Raw genomic sequence first — 25,902 nt, forward strand, 5'->3', positions numbered from 1 at the left:
TGACACGGGGCGGAGCTTCGCGTTTCAACTGGTTTGTCCCTCCGGGCAACCCGTAGCGTGCCGTCACCGACGCCATCATGGAGGGAGCCGGCGCCTCCTCTGAGGCCCTGCGCTATGCCGAGTACACCGGGGCCGCTACGGGTGCCGGCAAGGGCCAAACTGAGCCGGGCCGGGGGCTGGTGAGCGCGCTGCGGGGCGGGCGGGGCGGGCACTGAGTGGGGGGGACAAGGACGGGCTCTGCCCGCACCGGGGGGCTTGGGTTTCACGCTTATTAAATGCCTGTAAATACATGCTTGTGTCCATGCGTCTGCTTCTACGAGTTTACTTTTTAATGCCATTTTTCACATCATAGTTCTCTATATATGATATATGGGTTCTATAAACTATCTATTCCTTGTTACAGCAGTCTAGGAGTACAGTGTCTACAGCGGGAGTTGTTTTGTCGTGTTCTTGGTGTGTTCCGGGTTATGTGGAAGGGTTTTATATTACCAGGTTCTGGACTTTTGGGATTTTCTCCTTGAATTTTATTCTTTAGACAGGCCTTTTGGTGGAGAATGCAGTGTCTTCAGCATTTAAGGGTTTCTGCAGGGGTTGTGGTCTTTGGGCTTCTGTCACAGGGATTTGTAGGATTAGCACTTAGGTTTTAGTGGGAGCTGGAGAGTGATCCTGTAACTGCTTTGAAGGTAAGGACCTTACACTGACATTACAGAAGAAGTGCAAAATATTTCAGAGTGGGCTTTTGTTGCGCACTGGAACAGGCTCCCCAGGGATGCAGTCACAGCACCAAGCCTGTCGGAGTTTAAGAAGCATTTGGACTGTGCTCATAGTTATATGGTCGAAATTTTTGGGTAGACCTGTGTGGTGCCAGGAGTTGGACTCAATGATCCTTGTGGGTCCCTTCCAACTTGGGATATTCTATGATTTGTGTAGTCTAAAACATGTCAGCCAGCTTGGTACCATAGGGACCAGCTGCGGTGTTCACACATTGAGGTTCAAAGGCTACGAACTATAGAAAGTCTAAATGAAAATCCATGCGGTACCATGGTCAGAGCCTTGAAGAAAAAAGGGAAGAAAGCTCGCCCTTGAGCTTCCAGGTGCTAAGATACGTTTTTACATTTAACTATAATTGATAATCCATACCTTTTGAGGAATAACATTGGTAAAGACATGCTGTTTCTGTGATAGTTAGAGACTACTGTTTGGTAAAAGATGGGAATACAAATTAATTAAAATGGCTTCATCTCTAACTCATGTGCTCTCAGTCTTGACTAGATTTATCCTGAAGTGCTTCTTCATGAAGCTCATCTTTAACTTGTCAATGTATTATAAAATGCATTTTCAGCCATATTTGTTGTAAACTGTTAGCAAATGGTTGGCAATGGGAGCTAATTTGTAGTTTGACTGGAACCTATTTCATGGCCTCATGTAAGCAGTGGAAGAAGAGAGGGTACATGCTTATTTGATTCCCAGTTACAGAATTCTGGAATTCAGAAGGAGGTGAAGTTGTATATAATTAAATGCAAAGGTGTTGCAGGACAAAGCAATTTTTTTTTAATTTTTTTTTTTTTTTTACTAAATTCAAAGGTGTAGCAAGATCAGCTATAGCATTGTGTGTCTATTCATTACTGCATCCAGGGTTAAGAGTGTCTTGTGGCAGTTTCACACTAATGGCTACGTAAACTCCATCACACTGCGCGCTCACTCCCCCTCCTCAAACGAACAGGGGGAGAAAATATGATGAAAAAGAGCTTAAGGTTTGAGATAACAGCAAGCAGATCACTCGCCAATTACCATCACAGGCAAAATAGATTCAGCATAGAGAGATTAATATAATTTATTCCCTATTATTAACAGATTAGAACAGTGAGAAACTAAAAGCAAACTAAAAACACCTTCCCCGTCCCATGCACCCTCTCCTAACTCGACATTGATTAAGATATTAAACAGGACCATTCCCAGGACAGACCCCTGAGGGACACTGGTTGTCACTGGTCTCCACCTGGACATGGAACCGTTGGCCACCACTCTCTGGGTGCGGCCTTCAAGCCAATTCCTTCTGCACTGAATGGTCTGCCCTTCAAATCATCTCTCTCCAATGTGGAGATCAGGATGTCATGTGGGACTGTGTCAAAGGCCTTACAGAAGTCTAGGTAAATGACCCTGGTTAGTCTTCCCTTGTCAACTGATACACCCATTCCATCATAGAAGAAACCAGGTTGGTCAGGCATGATTTGCCCTTAGTGAAGCCATGCTGGCTGTCTCGGATCCCCTCCTTGTCCTCCTGCATGTGCCTTGACATTGCTTCCAGGAGGAAATGTTCCATGATCTTCCCAGGCGCCGAGGTGAGGCTCACAGGTCTGTAGTTGCCCAGGTCTTCCTTTCTACCCTTTTTAAAAATGGGAGTTATGTTTCCCTTTCTCCATTCACCAGGGACTTCACCTGACTGCCAGGACTTTTCAAGTAGGATGGAGAGAGGCTTGGCAACTCCCATCAGCCCGTTCCCTCAGGACCCTGGGATGCATAGCGTCGGGCGCCACAGACTTGTACCTGTTCAGTTCCATCAGGTGGTCTCGAACCTGCTCTTTGTTTGCAGTGGGAGGTACTTTGCTCCCCCAGCCAAACCTCGCCCAGAGGTTCAGGGACTCAAGAGACATGGGAAGCCTGACTGGCAGCGAAGACTGAGGCCAAGAAGTTGCTGAGTACCTCAGCCTTCTCCATGTCTTTCCTTACCAGTTCTTCTCTCTTGTTTATCAGAGGGGACACGCTCTCCATGGCCTTTCTTTTCTGGCCAACGTACTGAGAGAATCCCTTCCTGTCATTCTTTGCATCGCTTTCCCAGCTCAGTTCCATCCGTGCCTTGGCTTTCCTGCCCCTATCCCTGCACACCCGGACAGCATCCCTGTGCTCTTCCCAGGCCACATGTCCCTGCTTCCCCTGCCTGTGCGTTTCCTTCTTGCGCCTCAGTCTGACCAGCAGCTCCTGGCTCAGCCATCCCGGCTGTCTGCCCTCCCTGCCCGCTTTCTTACACAGGAGATGGAGAGTTCTTGCACTCTAAGGAAAACATCCTTAAAGAGCTGTCAGCTCCTTTGTCTCTAAGGACAAGTGTTCCAGGGGATCCCATCCACCAGGTCTGTAAACAGCTGGAATTTTGGTCTTTGGAAGTTCAGGGTCCTGACTTTGCTCTTTGCCAGGACTGTATTTCTTGAAATCACAAACTCAGCCAGGGCATGGTCACTGCAGCTCAGACTGCCTCCAGTCTTAACCTTTTCAACGAGTTCATCCCCACTGGTGAGCACCAGGTCCGGTAATGCTTCTCCTCCCGTTGGGTTGTCTCATACCTGGACCAGGCAGTTGTCCTCGACGCACTCCAGGAGTCTCCTGGATTGCTCAGAGCCTGCTGTGGGGCTTCTCCAGCTCACACCCAGGTGGTAGAAGTCCCCCATCAGCTGAGAGCATGCAAGCGTTTTCTTTTTAAACAGAAAAGAGGAAAAAAATGCTGTAAAATAGATGATAAAAAATTACATGAAAATTGGGTGAGTATGGAGAGGAGTATCCAGCTGAAATTACTTTTAATTTACTATTGGAAAAGAAATTAAATTTCATAGGAAGGTAGGAGTGGATGCAAGGCATTAGGTTATGAAATCAAATCTGTTGCAGATAGTTTATGATATAATCCCAATGTATCTGGCTCCATATAGAGCTGATTAGGTGGTTTGCTCTGAAACAGGCTTCTAATAAGCTGTAGCTACTCTTCTGAGGAGTAGAAGAAACCTTCTGCCTTCGATGCCAAATACAATCATTTATTTCAGGCATTTTTATTTATTCTGAATATTAAACAATATTCAGAAATATTTTTGTATGCTTGGTTAATATACCTGTGAATCCTATTTCTTAGCAGCATACAGCTGTTTAAAGAGAAAAAAGACTAATAAATTGCTGCCCAGCCCATCAGAACAAATTATTATTTTCTTTGTGCTTTTTATTCCATTAGACTCTAGCTTTCTGTGGCCCAAAAAAGAATTGAGCTCTTGCTGTGTATCTGAAAGCTAATTGCAGGAAAAGCAAAATATTTTTCATTTAACCAAGAAAGGTGTTTTCACTGATAGTAGTAGAAGAAGCAGAGTATAAAATCCAAACCCTGTTTAAGCAGGTATATTTTGACATTTGTGAAGTTGGTTTGGGTAGCCTGTAGTCAGATGTATTGTGCTGAAATTTTAAAAGCATGTATTTGAAATTCTCTTTGTTTGTTAAATTAACTTTTTTTTCTACTACATAGAAGAAAAAGTTGTAATGCTACGAGTTACAGAAGTTACCTTTTTGAGCACAGTTAAGTTAGCAGGGCACTGTGGATTAGGAATTTGCAGAAAGAATAACTTATTCTTCCCAGTTTTACTCTTCCCAGTTTCTTCTTAAAAATTAAGGTTTCTGGAAAATTGCATATTAAAAAACTAGGCCATAGATCTCTATGCTAACAGCATATAATGTATACCTCTGCATATATACTGTGTTAGTTAATATGCTTTTATCCATTTTTGTTTGCCAAATGCTCTGGTAAGTCAGGTATTGCAGTTGCCTTTCTAATGTGTGTATTTCCTAATACATAATTCTCAAAAGAATAATAAAAAAAAAAATCCAGGTTTTGCAGATTTAGCAAAACTTTGTTTTATTATCTGTATCGAAGAGGGTTTGTTACTGAAAACTGAACTACATAGTAAAATTAAAATACTGAGATCAGCAGAATAGCACAGGGTTGATGACTTACCTTTGGGAGCTGATTCATTGAATCAAGAAAGGGACAGATTTTACTTTTTAATCTTTTATTTCTTTATTTTTCCCTCTTGGATCTTAAAAGAATGCTTTCATATAAAAACCCACATATTTTAAATTTCTTAAACTTGTTTATTTCTTTGGGAAAAAAAAGCTAATTCTGTCGTAGTTGAAAGTCAGAGTTGTTGCTTTTTGTTGGTGGTGGGTTTTTTTGAGCCTTTGAGTCTGAAATAGCAGGCATTTTCAAGCAATGTGATCCAAAATAGTCATGGTGCTTGTTGTCTTAGCATGCCATAAATAAGCTGATCCCTTTCACATTGAGAATGAATTGTTTTCTTTAATATTGGTGAGAAAAGAGTGCATTTAATTAAAGCTTTGCACTCACTATAAGAATAAAATTTTGTGTTCTTTATTTCAAAGCACCAGGGTAGCCTTGATTTACTCTTCTAAATAATCGTCTGAGTTAAGTGAGCATGGAAAAGGAATCTGAAGCAGACTGGACTTAAAGGATTTACTGGTTAGTACTTGAAGTTACCTCTGATTTTATGAGAGAGGCTGTGACGGTAAAAGATGAACCATGCAATCTTTCTTCCATTGATTTAAATTCAGTTTTTAAACCAACGTTCCTCAGCTTTTTGGGTACCTCACCTGTAAATGTGGACAATCTTTCATGCCTCTCTGGCTTGATCTTCCAATGCCTTTTAGCTACTTTTCTGGCTGGTCTTCAGATTCCTGCTGATCTTCCTTATAGTTTTTAACCTAGAGCTGCTGGCACACTTTTTTTTTTTTTACTTTTTTTTTTCTTTTAAATCTGCTTTCCACTCGCTTTCCAGTAACTGCGAGTGCTTTCCACTGAGATTGCAATAATATACGCCAGTGGACATGACTGACTCTATCAAAGGCCCTCAGGGATCTCTGCCCTGTGTTCCCAAACCACTCTGCAAAAACACTTAAGCAATGTCTGCGCTGAGCTGACAGGGTCCAGGTTTTATTTATTAGCCTGGTTTCTGCTCTGCCTTTACCTGCGAGGAGGTGTCTCTTACCAGTGGCAGTGTACCTTGCTGTAAATCGCTGACATAAGCCACCTTGTTGGTGGCAAAGCAAGTATAACTTAATTTTGACAAGCACAGGTTAATAAATATATATTTTTTCCCAATATGATCTATTTCACACATTGTTGGGCTCTTAATTGGCTGTAACCACTTAGTGAAAGATTCTCACTGTCACTCTGAATGAATTCTGGAAAGTCTGTACTGCATATAAATCAATGATCGCAGGCCACAGAACAATATAGGATTTCTATAGGGTTTTGATATTTCCAGAAACGTGGCAGTTGCTGCTTAGTCTCTAAACAGAGATTAGAAGAATTTCGTGGAAGGTTTTTGTATATTGAGAGCCTGGGAAAACCGATTTGTGAGAAGAAATGAAACGAATTTTAGTTTAGTGAGATGAACTGTGTGCTTCACCGTTTTATTTCATCTACCATTTAAGGCAGCATACTTACATTTTTTTCATGGTCTGAAGATGAAGGGAAATTTTGTGCAACTGAAAGGAACAACAGACATTAAACTACTATGTTATTTTTACATGCTTATAGTTCAGAAATGATTGCTAATATCAAGACTTAAGACTGAAATGGAGAGTTAGACAAATAAAATGGGATAGACAGGTGGATGTTAAGCACTTCTGTATAAAAAAAACTCCCCCAGTCTTAACTTTGGAGCTCTAGATGGGTTCTAGCCCCTGATAATCCAATTCTTGAAGGCTTTAAAACCTGTATTTCCCAACTCTTCCCCTCCTCTGTCTAGAAATAGGATTGGCTACAAAGAATTTTAGCCCTGGGGGGTCTTAGTAGCGAAGACTACATGGTTCCAGATCCTGTTACTGGGACACTAATGTTGAAAATCGGGCCTCCAGTCGTGCTCTCAGCTTTGTTGGTAGAAATCTTATAAGCCAGTTTTTGGATAAATGCAGAAGTAATAGGAGCAGAAAGCCATACACAGAAGAGGCAATCTGGTGATAAAAGCATTTTCACTGTACTTATGTTTTGAGTTCTAACTAAACAGGCTTAATCTGATTTCTCATGATTTCTGGCATAAACTTCAAGGCATTATTAAACTATCATAAAACAGGTAATGCCACAGATAACATTATTTCAGGTTTTTTTTTTTTTCAAATGTTAAACATAGGCTTTTCAGATGTGGATAGATAGCCTGACACACCAGACATGTGGTTGTGATGCTCGTTACCCTTCCTGAGTTCTGGAGAAGGTTGAGGAGTCAGTCCCATCTTCCAGGTTTACTAAGTATTGTGTAGTAGCTTCTTGTTCAATATCCTTCATAAGATGCTTGACTTTCTTCAGAAACTGTGTAGAAAAATATACACACCTTATCCGGGGCCTTTGAGCTAGCAAAAGGTAGGAGTTGCTAGTGAATCAGATGGTCAAGTCTTTTGGTGAGTTTGGTTCTAAGAGTCCAGTTAAACTTGAAGCAAATTTAAGCTGAAAATGAAAACTGTCTTAAGTCTCTTTACAAATATTTTTACTATAAGTTCAGACAGTGGTCAACAGTAAATAATGAAATGTCCAGGCTCCATGTGTTGACTCTAGTGCTTCCATGAGTCACAGAGTGAGAGATGGAAGACAATCCTGTTTGTGGCTACAGCTGTGGGATGGGACTTTTTTTTTTGCTCCCCATGTTTTTGTAATAAACTAACACCTTCTGTTATGGCAAACATTATTTCAGACTGTGTTGAACTAGTCTGCGCAAAAAAAAATTCAGGTAATCCTGAGCAGTGTCTGCCTTATGTTTTTATTATTGCATATAGTAAGCTGTTAGTGTTTATTCACTGATATGCTAATGGATAGTTGCAAGTTAAACCTGAAGCATTGGGTTTGTGGGGCTGAAGTATAAAATCTGATGTAGCCTGTGGAATACAGAACCTTCTTTTATATTTCATATAAATTATATATGGCAGGCATAAGAAATACTTGCTGTTAAAGATGCCTGTATTTGGAATTGAATTTGCAGTTTATTTTGTTTCCTGTTTTTCTGCTTTAGGCCAGATCTATGATAGCAGTTGGACTTGGCATTGCAACCGTTGCATTTGCAGGTAAGCTGAATTTCTAGCAGACTGTGGAACTGCTACCCGTCTGCTGCTGTTTCCAAACAGGTTAATGGAGTTTTTATGAATATTTATTTTGGGAAGTGGAAGTTGCCTGAGAGTGCTATGGAGAATTGTGCCCAGTTGTAGCTCCTGTCCCTTCCAAATTCCCTGATACATTTTCCCAAATTCTCTTTGAAAAAGTCGCTGCTAGAGAAACATTTTATGGGCAGCAGTGAAAAGGTTCTGCATATTCTTTTTCTGCAAAATATAATGTAAGATGATGACATTATACATGCACACACACAAGGATATTGCAAGGAAGAGGTTCTTTAGTACAGAAGTGCGTAGCAGGATCTTCTGGTGTGAAGGTGATGCTAGACAAATTCAAATAGAGAAAAATAAAAGGCTTTAGTGGCTACAGTGCTTTATCAGATCAAACTGTACCTATAATAGCTTGTTTGTTACCTGAACTCCTTGTATCTGGACTTTGTTTTTTCTGAAAAATGTATTCCAGTGTGAATGTGGGCCATTGGCTTAACATGATTTACATGCTGGTTGATTCAGATGGCGTAACTGGTCTGTTCTGGTATTGAAATACACAAGTTGGTATCCATTACTTCCAGGATGTAAAATCAGCCATGCTCAGACATGTGCAAATACGTACACCAAGAATAGATGCACATAGATGAACAAGTTGCACTAAAATTCAGCAGGTGTTTTGTGGGTACAGCTGTTTTATTTTAATTAGGGGAAGGAAAGTCAGGATTTCTGGTGATGTACACCTGTTCAGTTTGTTGTTATATGTGCTTGTATAGAAGCAGAAGAGGAGTGCTTTTAGAATTTCTTTTGCTGGTTGAGCTGAAGTAGTAGTGACAGCTAGCAATGAAGTGGTAAAAGAAAGCTTTAAGAAGAAGCTGAGGTAGTATGTTATTTGTACATGTCAGCATTTCAGCAATGATACTCCAACAGTGGTTTTAACTTGTATGTTAGTGTAGGCACAGACTTAAATGGCTAAAATAACCTATGGAGACATCCTGTATTTTAAGAATAAAAGCAAGATGTTATAAGAGTAAAGCAGAGACACATTTGATACAATGCTTTTCCATTGTGTATAATAGTAAGTTATGTTGCTAGTGAATAATTAATCAAAACATAAATTGGGGGAAGGGGACCTACAGGGAAAACCTGCCAGTAATGCAATACAAATTTTGATTCTTTAGTTGGTAGACCCTCTTTGTGCTTCAGAGAATACAGCCTGATTTAGTGTGATGTAGTCTTTCTTAGCTATAGAAGCTCACTGCCATTTGGGAGTTGAATGGCTATGAATCCCAAAAGGCCTTCTCTTTGTAACAAAATAAAAAATGCAGTGCTTAAAATATGTGATTAAGCGTACAACATCATACCAAGAAACATGTAGTATATAGATTTCTTTGGAAGACATAACCTTTGAACAGTATTTAATAAATAATATTTATTGAAAGCTAATGTTTCATATTTTGCTTTTTCTTAAAGTTCACAAGGCAGATAACTTCATTTGTCATACTGAAATGCATTTAAATCTATTCATTTTGTGCGCAAGCACAACGGATCTTTGCGCTCTGTGACTGGGTTTTTATATTCAGTGTATCAGCATTCTCCTGCCCCCAGTCCCAATATAAAGACTGAAAAATGTAAACCGTTGCAGGTTTATCACAGGACTTCCGCTGGGCAAGATCCAAAACCAGCTGTTGAGGGAATATCTTGAAAAGCAGTAAAGTGCAACAGTGCTGTACAACAGATAAATGAAATGAAAAGATTAACAATGAAGAATGATTTTGATATTTTTTTTTTAATGAAAATTCTTTCTTCTGTAAGTTGAGGAGCAGATGTCAGAGGCTATTTGTGTGTGTATGTGTGAATGTTGATTATAAGTTCATCTAACTTCAATCTTTTCCAGGCCGTTATGCATTCCACCTTTGGAAGCCATTGGAGCAAGCAATTACAGAGACAGCAAGGAAGATTTCAACTTCTGTAAGTTTAGAGGTTACTTCATAATAGCTAAATCATTTTTAAATTCTACGTATTTAGAAAGGAGCCATTTTATGTTTGAACATGGTAAGTGCCAGCTAGATTTTTTTTTTCCCCAGGGTGAGGGTGCTCCTTACTCTGTATGTTCTAGCATTTTATTGGGTATATTTTAAGTCTCGGTAGATGAAACTGTATCAAAAAATGTTTGTGAGATTTCATAAGCAATTCTGATTTTTCTGGTGACATTCTGTGTTTCAGAACTTTTTACTAGTAAGTCTTATAAGAAGTTGTTGAAGTGGGCTGTGAGAAGATAGCTAAATCCTAGCAATTACAAAGCAATGACCTGCAGTTTCATTTTAAGAAGCTAAAAAGGAACAAATTCAGTCATTTTTCTTACAGATAAACTTCCAGGAAAGGTTGCCAAAGAGATGGAGGAGCTTGTTTTCTTTCTTTGCAACTCATGTGTGAACAAGAAAACAAGGTCCTCTATCTCTTTGCACACGAGTTGTCTTTTTTTTTTGTTGTTCCCCAGCTACAACGCTTGAGCTCTTAACCAAGATCCTGTTTTCTTTATTGCTCCACTTGTTTTAAAATAAAATAATGAAGAAGACAAATCAAAAGGTAGGCTGTTGTGAGAGGAGGAAATACAGGAAATATTCCAGAGCGCTTTCTTTTTGGCTTCAATGACTGCACTGTTCTCTGGTAAATAAATAAATATGTTCCATTCCAGTTTGTTTAAAGTAATTTCTACTGAGGTAGGTGACTGCTTATAGCAACTGATTCTTTCAAAGTTCAGGCTGTGAACACTTGTCCAAGATGGAAGTGGATAATTCCACCATTCACCTTTTGATGTGTGAGCGTGAGTGAATAATTATTGCAGATGATTATTTTCTGAAAAAAACATGCAGGATTTTTGAAGTGTTCCTTAACGTTGCATGTATTTGTGAGGCCAGTTGCAACGTGGAGCTTGTCTATATACTGCATGTCAAGAATAGGCAGAAGCTAGAGGCCAGATTTGTTTGCCTTCTCTCCTTCGTGTTGATGTGCTGAAGGTGCAAGGACGATCAGTGCAAGCTTCTGGGGGAGGGAAAGACACTCAAAACGTGGGCTGTCCTCTTAGGGCAGTTCCACGCTTGTTCTTAATTGTGATGTGTATCAGCCAGAAATGGTGTGCCTGGATCAATTTTTGCTCTCTGTCCCTCTATTGCATTGCTGTCGTGAGACCGACACCAATTTCATTTTTCCTTTCTAAAGTCATTTTTGGAGAGATTCCCATGTTGCCTGCCAAAACAGCAGAGGGGACTTTAGGCATTGTGAATTAAATTGCTATCATGTGAAGCAGATACACTGTGACTAGAACTAGCAAGCAGCAAGGATGTAGCTTCAGAGTAGGGAGTGCTTCAGTCTTCATTCTCCTTCTCCAGAAGTTTTAGTCCAGCACTTCATCTATCCACTTGTAGCTACGGACTAGTGAATCTAAATTCAGATATTTGCATGCAAGAATGCAGGCGGTGACTCTTTTTAATACATTGAAATATGACATGCTACTGCACAGAGAGGTGCCTGTTCCTAGGAAACTGTACCCCTCAGAACCAGTATGTTGGCTGAGCCTGGCTCACTAGAGGTCTATTTCATTTTTACCTTAATGACTTTCACAGTCCTGCAGAATTCGCCAACAACCCAGAGTACCTTCTGAATTCTCAGTGGTCCTGGAGTTGAGTCCTGTTTCTGCCTTCACATCCTGCCTTAAAGCCCAGAGTTTTATGTTGATCTCCAGTAGGGTGCTTCTCTTCTATTGCTGATAATAAAAATAGAAGTTTTCAATATAACATGAGATCTGCTGGATATACTAAAACTCTTTTCTGGTTTGCCATTAACTGCATGTATTTGTTAACTGTATACTTGTGAGGGTAATGGCAATTTTTTTTTTCTACAATCACAGTTCAAATTTAAGTCTCTTGTCTAATTCCAAAGCCAAGGTTATCTGTTCTCTATTACTCTACAGGTACAACTTTATTGGATTGCATATTTTCTGAGTCTTTTTTCACCTTAACAATCATTTCCTATTTGTAATTTGTCTGTAAAACAATAGAAAGAGAAAATACTATATACAAAGATTCTAGGTAAGTGTTTGCTGTCCAAACTTCTTTAGTTGCTTCACATGATTTTGTTTTGGGGAATTTGAAGCTGCTGAATATAATCTATGGGTTAGCACTTTCATCATGTCTCTTTACAGCTTGTTGCTCTCTAAACTGTGCTGACAATGGAAATCAAGCAGTTAGTACTTCTGTGTGTTTACTGGAAAAAGCACCTGGTATTCATTTCATGTCTAGGCTTAGTGCTACTTTGCTGGTTTCCTGAAGTGTTTGGAGGCTCCTAACTTGGTCACTGTATTTTTCAGTGGTTACTCTCGTTTTCTAGAATCAAACCCTGTCCCTCATAGCCTTCGTTTTGGGGGGAAGTGTGTGAAGCAGCTGCCTGTTGAAATGCTAGCTGGTTCTTTCTGTAAGCCCCTACTCTTCTTCTCCCCACGTTTGCAGTTACTTTTTTTTTCCTGTTTGCAATAGAAATTGCAGCTCTTGTTAGCTGCAGTTGCACAGTGTTACGCTTTCTTCCTGCTCGCTAATAAATTACTTACGTGAGGTCAAGTTGAGCAGTTATGAAGTGATCATTTAAAGTGCCTGCTTGTTGGATCTTGAGTGTCTGACACTATTTACCTAAATAACTAACGTGTAGAGTCAACAATTCCACTATCTTCTAGCCAAAAGGAGCAAGTAAAAGCAACTAAAAAGAGTTACATTTTATTCTGAATTCCTACCTCTCATTTAGCTTTAACTTATGGCAATTAAATATATAGACTTTTTAAGTGTAAAGAGTAAATGCTGCTGTGATTTAGTACTGACATTTCCTACCATCGTTTTTCAGGGGAAGACGACATAAGAGGGAACGTTTTTATTTCTCCTCTATAACAAGTCCATCACGATGGTTTCCAGAGAAACACTTTGTTTTTAAATTTATTTATTTTTAGCTTGAACCTTATTTTGTTACTCATATCACTAATGCCAATGACACCGTTTTGTTTTTCTGGGTAGCGTCTCGAATCTATTGCAAATAGAAGGTTCATGGTGCTAAGTAGTCAATTGTTTTTTCTTCCTCAGAGAGACCTTAATGCTATTAATCATAATGTTAATATTTTCTTATGAGTAAATAAAAAAATATTTCAAGAGCACTGCTTTTCCTTTTTTAATCAATTATATTTAATATTCAGCTATAGAAACAGCAATTCTAGGCAAATTTGTTAAAATCCTTAAATTCCCCAACCCTGAAAATTGTGGTCCAGAAAACAATGGTCCCTTCTATAGCACCTCATATGAAATTTTTCCACTGTTTCCTTTATTTGATCCATTTCTTCTCAGATGCATAGAGTTCTGAATTAAGAAGTAAGAGTAGTAATCATCCATCTTGTTTGAAAATACAAGATGAATTGATTGAAAATAAAACCTCCGGAGACTAATATAATTTGCAGCCCATTTTATGTTAATCTCTAGGATGATATCAGCAAATTTTAGGTTACTTTATTAACACAGCTTCTAAATAGCACACGCACACACTGTGTTTATTACCTTTTTCTGTGGGGGACTGTGTTGGTGGTGGACCAACACACAAAGTTATCAGAAAAAAAAACAACTACCTCATATAATTTGATGTGATGTCTGGTTTCAGTTACGGAGTTTTGAATATCATTTATCTTGCATGGAACTAGTCATTATGCTTTCTCTGTGCTATTCCAGGAAAAGTATCTTGAAGATGTCACAGTCCAAATGAATTGGATTTTGTGAAAAATTACAAGAGTGAATGCATGTTTGCAGAACAAGTCCAGCCATCTTCTATTTCACCCTCAACCTATTAATAGCATTTGTTCAGTAAGCAGAATTTGCTTATATAAGTTGCTAAACAGTAACAATATGCAAGGAAATGAGTAAATTAAATGGAAGTTCCCCTGCCCCTCTCCAATAGGATGAAGAAATGGAGAGCTCATTTTAGTGATTCTTCCAGTACAAAATTTTTCTGAAATAGCCAGAGTTAATAAATAATAAAGTGTCTGGAACTGTCTACACATCAGAAAGTTCTCTTAACAGAAAAATATCTGAGTATTTTTTCATTCACTGTAGTCATTACTTAGAAAAGAAAGCATTTTTTCTTAGTTTTAATTTGAATAGCATGGAAAAGTTGTTTTATATGGGAACTAGAAATTTGCCAAGATGTTTCCTAAAATGAAGACTTAATGTTTCTTCCCCATATTCTAACCAAGAGGAACAGTGGCTTTGATGTCTAATTTCCTTTTGCTTTAAATTCTGTTTAGGTTCAATACTTTAATTTAACAAAATGATTATTCTTGCCCTGTGCTTCATTTCTGAGAAGAAAATGCTTTTTCTTGATGCCCACTTGCACACAGTGTTTTTGAAGGTTCCTATTTGTTTATGTGCCAAAGGACACAGACAACAGAATTTCTTTTTTGATTTCTCTTGGAAGTGAACCAAATCAAGGCTTCCTGAGGTTAGAACAATGTCAAGGAAAAGTGCTTTAAAAACCTGAAAAAATATTTCTGAATTTAAGCCTATAGTCATCTCTCTCTCTATTCTCTGATTTCAAATGAGCTATTTTAGATGAAATCTACCAAGAACAGAGAGGAGCTTTATTAGAGAGAATTCAAATATTGCTTTTCTGTACATGAATCAGTGTCCAATTGTGTTAGAGCTCTATGCTGGGGTTGAAGAATTAACCTTTTCAGAAATCCATCTGTATTTAAGTTTCTTTGTAAGAAGTTCTGGAAAATATTTCACAGGGCATTAAAGCATGCTTTTTTCTTTTCTCATGGCTGTAGTAATTCTTCGATGTCCTTGCAAAATTCTGGGCACTTTTACCTCCTCAAGGATGTTACCTGGTGACCATTAAATCATTAGAATAATTTCCTCTTGAACTGGAGAAACCATTTGTGTTCCCCGTGTATTATGTACTGTAACCTCTAATGTTGCTGTGCACTATGACAGACCTGCTTTGTGTTACCCTACAGCTGTAGCAGTGGTTCATCAACAGATTTTTGTTGTAGGCATGGCATGCCTGCAGTTGCTTTGGTTTTGATAACCAAAGTGTTACAGTGGTGGTAATTTCATGTATGTTTTGAGTGGGGTGGGAAGAAGAAAAGTAAGATTTGCTACAGATCATAGCAGCACAAAAAAAGTTGACAAAAAAATAATATATATATATATCTTTTCTGTGGCTGTGTGAGACTTCCTGGCTACACGAGGGTATTGCTGCCTTCAGAGACGTTCTGTACCGGTAGCAATAGGTGATTATTTCTGAACCATGCTTTTGGGTGAATGTTGTTCCTAACCTTAATTAAAGGCTTTATTTAGATATCATAGACAGATGCTTTAATGCATTTGAAATTACTTGAGAGAGAATATGTATAAATGTAAGGCAAAATTCTCGCTGGATATGAATGGATATATTTAGTGTAGCTAGTGAGAAAAGTGTTTTATTAAGGGCCAGGCACATGTTTACTTGGGGGTAAAAGGAACATTTAAAAAGTAATCTCAGCTCTCAGGCCGGACTTCCCTTTGACAGCAGCAAAAGAAGCTTATTTTTCCCTAGATGATAGGTTTTGCACTGAGGAAAAAAAACTTCAGTCTTGTTGAGTGCAGATTCAATGGGCACTGTGTGCCAATTCCCAGAGGCAGGCTGTCTTGGAGCTATGTCTGTTGCCTCTGGGACTGTTATTTGTATAGCAGTGGGCTATCCCTAATTCTTCTGTGAGAAACATTTACATTGAGGAAATCATTGCTAACCATCCTTGTGGTTCAGTAATTGTTTAAAAATTTATTTAAAAATGTATTTACAGTTGACAAGTATACTTTCAACCTATTCCCTATGACAATTAATTGTTGCAATGATTTACTCTCATCTCTATCTCTTCTGTAATGTTCTTTTCCTTTTTTTTTTCTTACTTTTGTCTTAAAACAGTGGCTAAAGTCACACGTGCTAGTGAGTTTTTTATGAAAAACTAACCCCAAATTCTGTTTCTAATCTTCATGAGTCATCAGTGTCTAGGGAAGGATATAAAGGCAAAACCTGGCCAGGGTTTCCCCATGTACTCTGCTACTTTCCAGTGTTCTCCAGCACAGTGATTTCCTGTGCTTTTCTAAACCTTTTCTCTTTTTGTTGTTGTTGTGTTTTTTTTTTTTTTTCCAGGGTTTCTTCAAATAATTCTTTGATATATTTTTTTTAAGTAACATTGATTCATATAAAAAAATTAACTCTTCATCAGTTTATTATATTTATCATTCTTATTGTTTTATTATAGCTTATACCTACTTTCTTTGTAGAAATATGTGGAATTCAGAGTGATCATCCATAATTCCTTGGATGCCAGAATGTTGTGACTCTTGCCATTTTCCATTTCAGTGCAACCAGTGCTATTCTAAACAACTTTCCTCCTTTTCCTTACCTGCCTCCCCAAACACAGGCAGTGTACCACTTTATACTAGCATGTACTTTGATTCCGGACTGTTTTGCCTGAAGGCAGGATTTTAATGGTTGTAGCTATTAATATCTTCTATTAGTAGTAGAAGGTTGTAAAAACACAGATAGCTATATTTAAGTTGGCTTTTGTATGTGTTAACACCCAGGAGAAGTCCTTTCATATTATCTGGTTTCTACTCACTCCATGCCTTCAAAATAAATTATAGATGAATGTTATGCTCTGACCGGGGTCAAATAAATAGGATTTAGGTCCTGGCACCTTGTATATGAAACTAATTATTGCTTGTTTTGTCTTTTTTCTTCTTAGAGTCTTTCATCCTACTACAAAGGAGGATTTGAACAGAAAATGAGTAGGCGAGAAGCAAGTCTTATTTTAGGTGTAAGGTAGGTGTGTTGCATTAATGTGTTTTTGTTTGGTGAGTGAATGAAGAAAATGCATGTTGCAAGAATGTGGAATACTCCGGCCAAAATCATATATATTTTTTAAAGACATCTAATGGCTTAAACCATTCTAATATTCTGCTTAAGCTAGAAAGCAAACAATAAAATAGTGATGGAACATGCAACTTACGTTTGGCTTGAAGGTATGGCAACATACTGCATTGGAGAATTAGTGCTCTTAAAATAATCAGAATAGCACATACTGTGCTAATTAGTGCAATCACATGGCTTGGTTTCCAATAAAAACCCTGATATGAGCAATATTGTAGATTATATTGATAAATAAGGAAAACAAATCAATTTTGCTCTTTTTTTGTCAGTATTTTTTTTTCTTCTCCCGACTCTTCAATTTGTATGGATTAAGAGTTACAGCATACTCCAAACAAAAAGTACATTGAGAGACTTGTCATTTAGAGTGGGTATAGCAAGCCATTTCCAGGCTGAGGAATCAATGGATTTTCAAGTGGATTTTTTTTCAGAAACGTGGATGGCCAGTGGTAGCACATGTTTTAGCAGGTTCTGTAAAGCAAATGGTGAGTTTAAAGGCTCTCCAGATGAGAGGAGCAGATCTGACCTTAGGTAGTAGATATCCTATTTCTGGTTTAGATTGGTTCTGAATTCTAAGATTAGGAAAAATAAAGAGGATGGTTTTAATTATCTCCAGAAGAAATTATTTCAGGTGGTGAAAATTGAGACTTAAAATCTTGTTTGTGTGCTATTTGTGTTTACTTCTAACATAATGGAAACCATGGAGATGTAGCATTCATTTCAAGAATTTGTAAAATAAAAAACTACATTTGAAATATTTTGTGCTTGAACACTGAACAGGAGATTTATATGAATGCTATTCAGAAATATTTCCTTTGACCTTTGTTTGATAATGTATTTACATTTTCACTTACTTTATAAGGGCAGATTCAGTCGTGTTGCAGAGTAGCACACTGCAGCTCATTAAAGTCTGTTTACAGTGGTAATGCTTAGTCTGAACACTGCTCATGTACATGTCTGAAGTTTCTTCACATCTGAAGTCAGTCCCTTATTAATTTTTTTATTTTAATAGCTTGAGTCTGCACAGGGAACAGTGACACTGCTTGATGTGTTTGGGCTCAGGCTTGCAAATACCATTCTTAATCAGATATAAGGAATGTTCTTAATGTTTAAAGAATTGAGCCTTTAATTGTGTAGCTGCATGGCTAATACCTTTATAGGAAGCCTTCACATTGTTTGAAAACACCTTCATAGACCAGTTTTTAACTCAGTATTACATGTATAAAGGTGCCATTTAAAAAAAAAAAAAAAAAGAAGTGTGTTTTAAAGTATTATGGAAACTGCCAAGCTATGAATAAACTAGATTTTTGTCTGGGCATTGATCTTATTTTTGTAGCTTTTGTCTTCTGTGTCTTCACTTCCAAGTCATGTTAAATTTGGGGACAGAGACTTTGTTCATTATTTTAAGTGCTCAGTATGTATGTGGGCACTCTGTAAATAAAGAGGCATGATAAAGGTGAACATACAATGGCAGCTTTTACATTTCAAATACATTGGCTCTTTATACGTTCCAGATATTATACTCCAATAGACATTTTCTAAGATTGCAAGGTTTTTGACAGAAACATGTATGTGCATTGTTTATATTTAAACTATGTAAAATGTATCCAAAGCTATAGAGTACTGTATTAAAAATACCAACTATTTTCAAGTTTTATTATTAAGCAGAACAGATTACTGAAATTCAGTACAACATGGCAATAATTTTTAACAGCTATATACCCTCTAGGAGGAACTGCTGGTGGGAGAGATGGGGAAATGTCTGAGATGAGATAGAAAGTGAAAATGTTAGGGGTGTTATCCAAGCATTAGATTTGCCAGTATAAAATAATTTTGCCTATGGATGTCTTAAGTATAATGGCTTACTACTATCAAATCCCTGCTGCTGAATTTCTGAAGTTAGAAAACGTCTGATGAAAATTGTAAGTTAAAATTCTAGATAAAAATTAATAAAATTATCTATATCATACCATTTCTTCCACGGAACGAGATGCAAAATATTTCCTTCCAAAGAAAGTGTTTGTTAATGTACAAAATGAATTACAATAATTATGCATTAGTTGAAAATGTTTGTTGTGATTTTTAAAACATGAATGACTTAACAGCTTTTTTTTTTTTAAGGTTACATAAAAGAACATGCACTAAATAAACAATATTTAAGGTTTGGTAGTTTTGATTCTTTTTTTTTTTCCTTGTGTTTTATTTTTCATTGTAAACACAGGTATATTGTATGATTGTAAGGCTACTCAAGTTGGGAGAGACCTCAGGAGGGCTCTAGTCCTTTCTGTTGCTCAAAACAAGGTTGCTCAGCTCTTTACCCAGAGGGTCTTCAAAGATGCTCTGGGCAACCTCTGTCACTGTTGGGCTGTCCTGGTTGAGCAGAAAGTATCGTGTCTGGTACAGACCTCTCATCTCACTTTTTGCCCATTTTCTCTCACCCTCCCACCCTGAGTCCCTGTGGAGGGCCTGGACCCATACTCTTCCCTATCTCTGTGTAGGCACTGAGGGGCTGCTTCTTCCAGGCTGAACAAGCCTCATTCCCTCAGCCCCTTCTCACAAGGCAAATGCTCTAGCCCCTGAGCAAGGTGGGGCCTTTCCTGAACCTGCTCTGGTTGCTCTACATTTGCTCTGTGCAGGGGTGCAGCATCTGGATGTGACAGAATCATGGAAACACAAGGTTGGAAAGAACCTTGGAAATCTTGGAAAGAAGATCGTTTAGTCCAAATGTCCTCCTATCACCAATACTACCCACTAAGCTACTAAATCATATCTCCTAGCAGCTTGTCCAGATGCTTCTTGAACACCGTGAGAGGTGGGTGACTCCACCACGTCCCTGGGCAGGTTGTTCCAGTGCCTGACCACTCTGTGAGAGAGAAAGTTTTTCCTGATATCTAATCCAAATCTCCCCAGGCACAATTTGTGGCCATTTCCTCAAGTCCTATCATTAATTACCTGGGAGAAGAGGCCAACCCGCTCCTCATCACAACCTCCTTTCAAGAAGCTGTAGAGTGCAATGAGGTGCCCTGAGTGCCCTGAGCCTCCTCTTCTCCAGACTAAACACCCCCAGCTCCCTCAGCTGCTCCTCATAAGACTTGTGCTCCAGACCCCTCACCAGTTTTGTTGCCCTTCTCTGAACGCTCTCGAGCACCTCGATGTCCTTCTTGTAGTGAGGGGCCCAAAACTGAACACAGTACTCGAGGTGCAGCCTCACCAAAGCTGAGTACAGGGGGACTATCACCTCCCTGCTCCTGCTGGCTACACTATTCCTGATACAAGCCAGGATTCCATTGGCCTTCTTGGAGGCTTGATGTGCTTGGCTGAGTAGATGGGAAGAGATACTTCTGGCAACCAAGTGACCATGCTCCTGTCCATACTGGGGTGAGGCTGCTGTCCTCCTTTGCTGCTGGCTCATGACCTTGTTGTCCTCCAGGTGTTGTCCTTTCAGCAGAGCTGCTCCCTAGCCCGGCTGTGCAGTGCCCATAGCGCTGTGAGGGGCTCATCCCCGCCAGGTGCCAGGCTCTGCATCTGTGTCCTTGCTGAATTGCATGAAGGGCTCCTGGTAGCTCCTTCCTGCAGCCCACCCATGGCCCCTGAAGGTCAGCTCTGCCCTTAGAAGTGTTCCCAGTGTTCCTGGGGATAGACTTTCCAGCCAGAGAAAGTCAGTGAGGTTAGGAGGTGGTGTTGGGTTGACTCAGGTTGTGAGGTTGTACCAGTTCAACGAAAATGAGATTTTTGACATTAGTTTTTTTTTTTTTTCTGATAGCAATTAATCCTTTACATATAAGTCTTTATAGCCAGATAAGACAATGTCAAATTTCATTAGTTTATGAGATACAAACACCACATTTTCAGTTGCTTGTTAGAACAAAACTGCGTGATTTTCCATAATATGCAGCAGCAATTTTTCCAGTTAGCCATTTGAATTTCTAAATGTGCTATATCAACTTCCCTTTATATTATTATGATATAAAACTATTATTACAATATTAAGCAACAGATGCACAAATAAAAACATGGGCATCTTATTTTTAGCTATGTGATAATAAATCATTTTTGTAGTTCCAGGCGCTTCACCCTCTGGTTAATTCTTACTTTCTGGATTACTTTGTGTTCCACTGAAATGTTCTTTTCTTACACAGTTCTGTGAACTATTTTTGTAACATACACTAATTTCCCTGTGACAGAGTAATAATTTGAGGTTGTTTACCTCGGGAGCGTAGTTAGGATGATACCTTGCGTTCAGACTGTATCTACAAAAAGATTAATTGAATCATCACAGATTAAGAAGCTACCTGAAGTGGAAAATATTGCTTCGTTTCTGCATGCTAACAAATTACGAAAAACTAAACCATTTAAACTGTCCTTTTGCATACCAGAGTCTACTGTGCTGGCATACTGCATCCATAAGTGGTTATTTGTCTGGTAAGGTACATATTTAATTTAGTTGAAGTACATATTTTATGTATCTGTCATTGAAGGAAACAACATTATATAGCTCTTGTAAATCAACATGTCCCTAAATGCAACGTATTGAACAGCTTTGCAAAAATAACAAATACATTTTTTCACCAGGCTCCAACAGAGAGTATTTATAGCAACTATAAAAATATTTACAGTAGAAAAAATATGATAATATTTAATATTTGTTGTTTTGTCATTGGTCATATAAATACCTCTTTTCTAGGAGGAAAAAATATTTTTTCTGCATCTGATGATAAGAATACCAACTAGATACACCTAAAGCTGCTTTTTTATTTCCCCCTGAATTATGTATTTTAAATCACTGTGGGTGTATTGAGTTTGAAAAAAAAAAAAAGAAAAAGGATGAAGGATGTTTGTATGTGTCAAATACACAGGCTTTTTTTAAAATGTCCTTCCCAGTATCTTGCATGTCTTTTGTTAATAGTTTCCTCAAAGATGCAATTTTATGTTTCGTCCACAAGATGGTGAAAATCTCAAGTTTTAATTATTTTTGAAGCTAGTATAAACTGTTAATTTATAGCCTGAATGCAGTGGCATTTATAGTAAGCACTTCAATTTATTTTTGCAGTCCATCTGCTGGCAAGGCCAAAATCAGAACAGCCCATAGAAGAATCATGATTTTGAATCATCCTGATAAAGGTAAGTAATTCTTTTTGTTTTTCTTTTTTTAATCAAAGCTGGAAAGGAAGAGGCTTAAATGAGATCTCTTCAGTTTACTGATTGTATAAACAACCACACTGTATGAATTTTATTTATAGACTTAAGGTTCTGTGCATTTTATCTCAGATAAACTAGACTGATTTCCAGCCTTTATGAACTACATCTTTAGTAAGTTGCTCAGCTTTCTTTAAGGTTTTCTTGTCTTGTGCTATTTCTGATAAAACTATAAGCTTGTGTAACAGTGCTCCACACTGGTTTACAAGAAGAAAAAAAGAAAAAAACCCTTCTGCAAAATAAGGAAAAATGAGCTACAACATTTTTATATTAAACTCTTGTTCCTGTATTGAAATGGGATGGACCAGTCACATGTACAAAAGTAACTTTCTGTGGGGAAATGTTCTGCAGGCACTAAGTATGTCATTTTTGAATTTCAGGTTTCCTTGAATTCACTTGGAAAAAACGTAAAGCTGGGCACTGTTGCTTTACTGGCCAGGTTTTTAATGTAAATTTATCTTACAGAAAGGCTATTATTATAACTTTAACTACACTACAGCTGGTTGAGAAAGAAAGCCCATATGTTCATTGCTGTTTTGACTTTAAAATAACAGATGGTGAAGAGTTGCACTGTATTTCAGAAGTCAAAAGGGGAAATCAGAGGGTTTTTTTTTTACATCTTTTTGACGGAATTACAGGGCTCCCTGCCTGCACCCCATTTTAACAAAATGGGAAAAATAACTGACCACTGGCCATGTGAAGTGTTTAGTCAATGCTTTTCTTTGATGTCTTCATCCCTCAATTTAATTCTGAAGTTGTCCTGCTTATTCGATGTCATGCTTTCATTTTTTACACTTTTTTTGTAATGTACAAGCTGCATAAATATAATTTCTTTTCTAGTTTATCTTTTGCATTATTAATACATCATGATGGTCAAATGCCTCTTAACTGCTAGAGTACCCAGGAGGTCAAAAGATTTTAATAATAAATTTCAAAGTTTTATTGTAGCAGTATTGAGAGACTTGAGCCAGAACCATGAATCTCCATGTGGGTGTTGAGTAGCCCTAAGGAGGCAGTTCCCATTACAAAGATCATACATTTTAACCGACGGCTCTTACAGCATAATGCACCTGCAGCTGGGCACAATGCAGGTTTCGATGGATGTAGTGAGGCCTCCTGTGCGCTATTAGGATGGAGCATTTTCACAGTAGGAACACCAGTTGAAGGGATTTGTGCCTCCTTGCTGCCCCTGCAGCTCTTCTGGCATGGCCAAAAAGAAAAACATTGTCTAATGTCTTCAGCTGCAGAGCTAAGGCCTGGAGTGATCTTGAATGTATGGCATCACAGAGAGATTTGTTCGCGCATGTATGTATCTTGATTTCTTCTGGCTCTGGTAGCACAGATGTGCTTTTAAAAATAATATCCAGCATTAGAGTGTTATTCCAAAATAATGTTTTACCAGCTGGAGTTGTTTGAAGAAAGAGCAGTAAATACAGATTTTAAAAGTTACGTGTTATCTGAGACTCAAAATGTTGAAGAGAACATGATTAGAAATAAATAAGAAATATATAGAAGTTTGCATAATAACATCCCCAGTGAGCAGTACTAAAGTGGTTGCTTATTAACCTTTACTTAGTTCAGTTTAAAAGTGTTTTTATGTTTATATATTGTATGTTATTTTTTATCAGTTAATAATTTTATGAAAGAATACTTACTGACAGAAACAGAGGAAGAGAGAAGTCTTTTGGACTTGCCTTAATTATAAACAAACACTTAGGCAATCATGAGATTGAATTTTCTCTCATTGGAGGGCTACAAAATTAATATGGCACTCAAGGATGTAAATGTAGTGAAAACACTTCTAGCAGATTGGAATTTAAGATCTTGCACTGTAGATATGTAGTAAACCAAAGATAAAAGGCAAAGTTAAAAATATTTTGGATACTTGTTTACTGCAGTTTATAGTCTTTACTGTTTATCTTCTTGTCTACTCTTTGAAAGAAGCAATACTCAACCAATGTAGCAAATCCTGGGTAGAAAGACAATTCTTTTATTATTATTAGTTTTAGTTTTAGTTTTTAGTTTTTATATTTCGATTCTCTACCCTTCCCTGCCTCACTTTGCTCAAATGTGTTTTAGCTATTAGGACTACATTCAAACAAAACCGAAACATGAACAATAGACTTGAACTGCATTATTTTTTCCACTTGTTTTATTAGACCATGAACTGACTTTATAATGATCTGGATTGCTGCAGGAATGGCTTTTTGTTTTTGTTTACTCGTTTACTGCTGCTACTTCTCTGTTTCTTCTATCACTGTCTTTTATGATGAATGAAAAATTATTATTGAACAGATGCCTTGGAAAAGGCTGTTCAATGTGCTGAATAGTACTGCTGGAATCACATTTTTACATTAAAAAAAATATATAGGTGTATTCTAGTAAATGGTAAGTTACTGATACAGACCTTGTAATGCTGTTTTCAGTGACTGTAGGCAGATGGTTGGCACTCAGGGGGAGAGTAAAAAAACAAACACAAAAAGATTGCTGAACTGTAATCAAATTGTTAGATGGAGCGTAAAGCAATGACAGTGTTCAGGACTAGAAGTTAGAAGGCATACCATGTTTAAATAGTTTTAATGTGACAGTTTCTGCCTGGTAATTCTGGGCATCTAGAATAGCAGAGGCTTGGTGTGTGTGTGTGTGTGTGCATATGCTTAATGATTTTGTCAAAATTATTTATAAAATTTTGCCTCTTAGTTTTTGGGGTGGGTAGGCATAATAGCTATTAGCTTTAGATGAATGTTCAAGACAGCTGACCTTGCATACATTTGCAGCGAAACTGCACTGCAAGTCTAAATCACACCAGTGTGAAATGATTTTAGATTTCGGACTTCTTTCTGAGAAATTGTTTAGCTTTATTCTTCAGTGGCTTCAGTTTTGATTACATTCTTCATGTTCCTTATCAATTAGTTTTCTTTATATCAGTGTCATTTTTTTAATTAGTTGTATGAGAAGGATCTACTTAGGAAGGGGAGCTAATAAAAGCAAGTAGTAAGGGGATTCTGTAAGTAAAGCAGTTGATACTGATGTGTAAATGGTAATCCTTTACCTTTTTTCTTCTCAGGTGGATCACCTTACTTAGCAACAAAAATAAATGAAGCAAAAGACTTGCTGGAATCCAGTGCCAAAAATTGAAATCCTAAGCCTTGCATCAAAGGAGATCCAAAAAAAAAAAAAAGAAAATCAACTTTTACACGTCTTTCTGTGGAAGATTCAATAGATTCATTGTGCGCAGCTACAAGTACATCTACTTGTTCTGCATGGTTTCTTAACACTGCACTGAATGTTTATATTTATTGTCAGAATTAAAGGTGTAAGACTATTTAAAAGCAAACAATTCTATTACAGTTACGTTTAAGATTTAGTGTATTTTTTACTGAATTATGATACATTCCAAGCTTTGAAAATTCTCTTAATGTGTTTTTCTTCTGAAGTAGTTACTTATATGAAACTCTTGGACCTTCTTAAAATTTAAAAAGGTCTTAAATATAGACTTTTCCTTCAAGGTTGAAGAGAACTGTTGTGAGAAAATCCATGACAGTGTGTTTGGTCACTGGAAGCGTGACAATCCCCATACGGCAAGTTTTCATCATTACCTTACAACTGAATCCATTCCTCTGTGAAATGGTAGGGTTTATTGATGAGTGCAGTTTCAGAGGTGCAACTCAGGGGAGGGGATGAGTAATGGAACTGGGGTTGTTTACTATGGGGAAGAGGAGGCTCAGGGGAGACCTCATTGCTCTCTGTAGCCACCTGAAAGGAAGGTGTGGGGAGCTGGGGGTCAGCCTTCTC

General features: G+C 37.9%; 1 protein-coding gene across 2 annotated transcripts; it reads left to right on the forward strand.

The window, feature by feature from the left end:
- Positions 1 to 24: 24 nt before the first annotated feature.
- Positions 25 to 25,293, forward strand: DNAJC15 (DnaJ heat shock protein family (Hsp40) member C15). Of its 2 annotated transcripts, XM_050715813.1 has the most exons (7): positions 53 to 179; positions 5,188 to 5,284; positions 7,827 to 7,878; positions 9,809 to 9,882; positions 16,730 to 16,806; positions 21,962 to 22,032; positions 25,175 to 25,293. In XM_050715813.1, the coding sequence occupies exons 3-7, from the start codon at positions 7,836 to 7,838 to the stop codon at positions 25,243 to 25,245; spliced, it is 336 nt and encodes a 111-aa protein (XP_050571770.1). In that variant the 5' UTR covers positions 53 to 179; positions 5,188 to 5,284; positions 7,827 to 7,835; the 3' UTR covers positions 25,246 to 25,293. The 2 variants fall into 2 exon arrangements, with proteins under 2 accessions (XP_035409302.1, XP_050571770.1); XM_035553409.2 differs by lacking the exon at positions 5,188 to 5,284 and having other exon boundaries at positions 25 to 179.
- Positions 25,294 to 25,902: the final 609 nt, after the last annotated feature.

This window comes from Cygnus atratus, chromosome 1 (genome assembly GCF_013377495.2).
Source record: "Cygnus atratus isolate AKBS03 ecotype Queensland, Australia chromosome 1, CAtr_DNAZoo_HiC_assembly, whole genome shotgun sequence".
Lineage (NCBI taxonomy): Eukaryota > Metazoa > Chordata > Aves > Anseriformes > Anatidae > Cygnus > Cygnus atratus.

Bases quoted from the DNA above. Each gene is read 5' to 3' on its own strand.
- DNAJC15 (XM_035553409.2), top strand. From the start codon at position 78: ATGGAGGGAGCCGGCGCCTCCTCTGAGGCCCTGCGCTATGCCGAGTAC. The intron at 7,879-9,808 runs GTAAGCTGAATT...AATCTTTTCCAG, and splicing joins TGCAACCGTTGCATTTGCAG to GCCGTTATGCATTCCACCTT. The intron at 22,033-25,174 runs GTAAGTAATTCT...TTTTCTTCTCAG, and splicing joins TTTGAATCATCCTGATAAAG to GTGGATCACCTTACTTAGCA.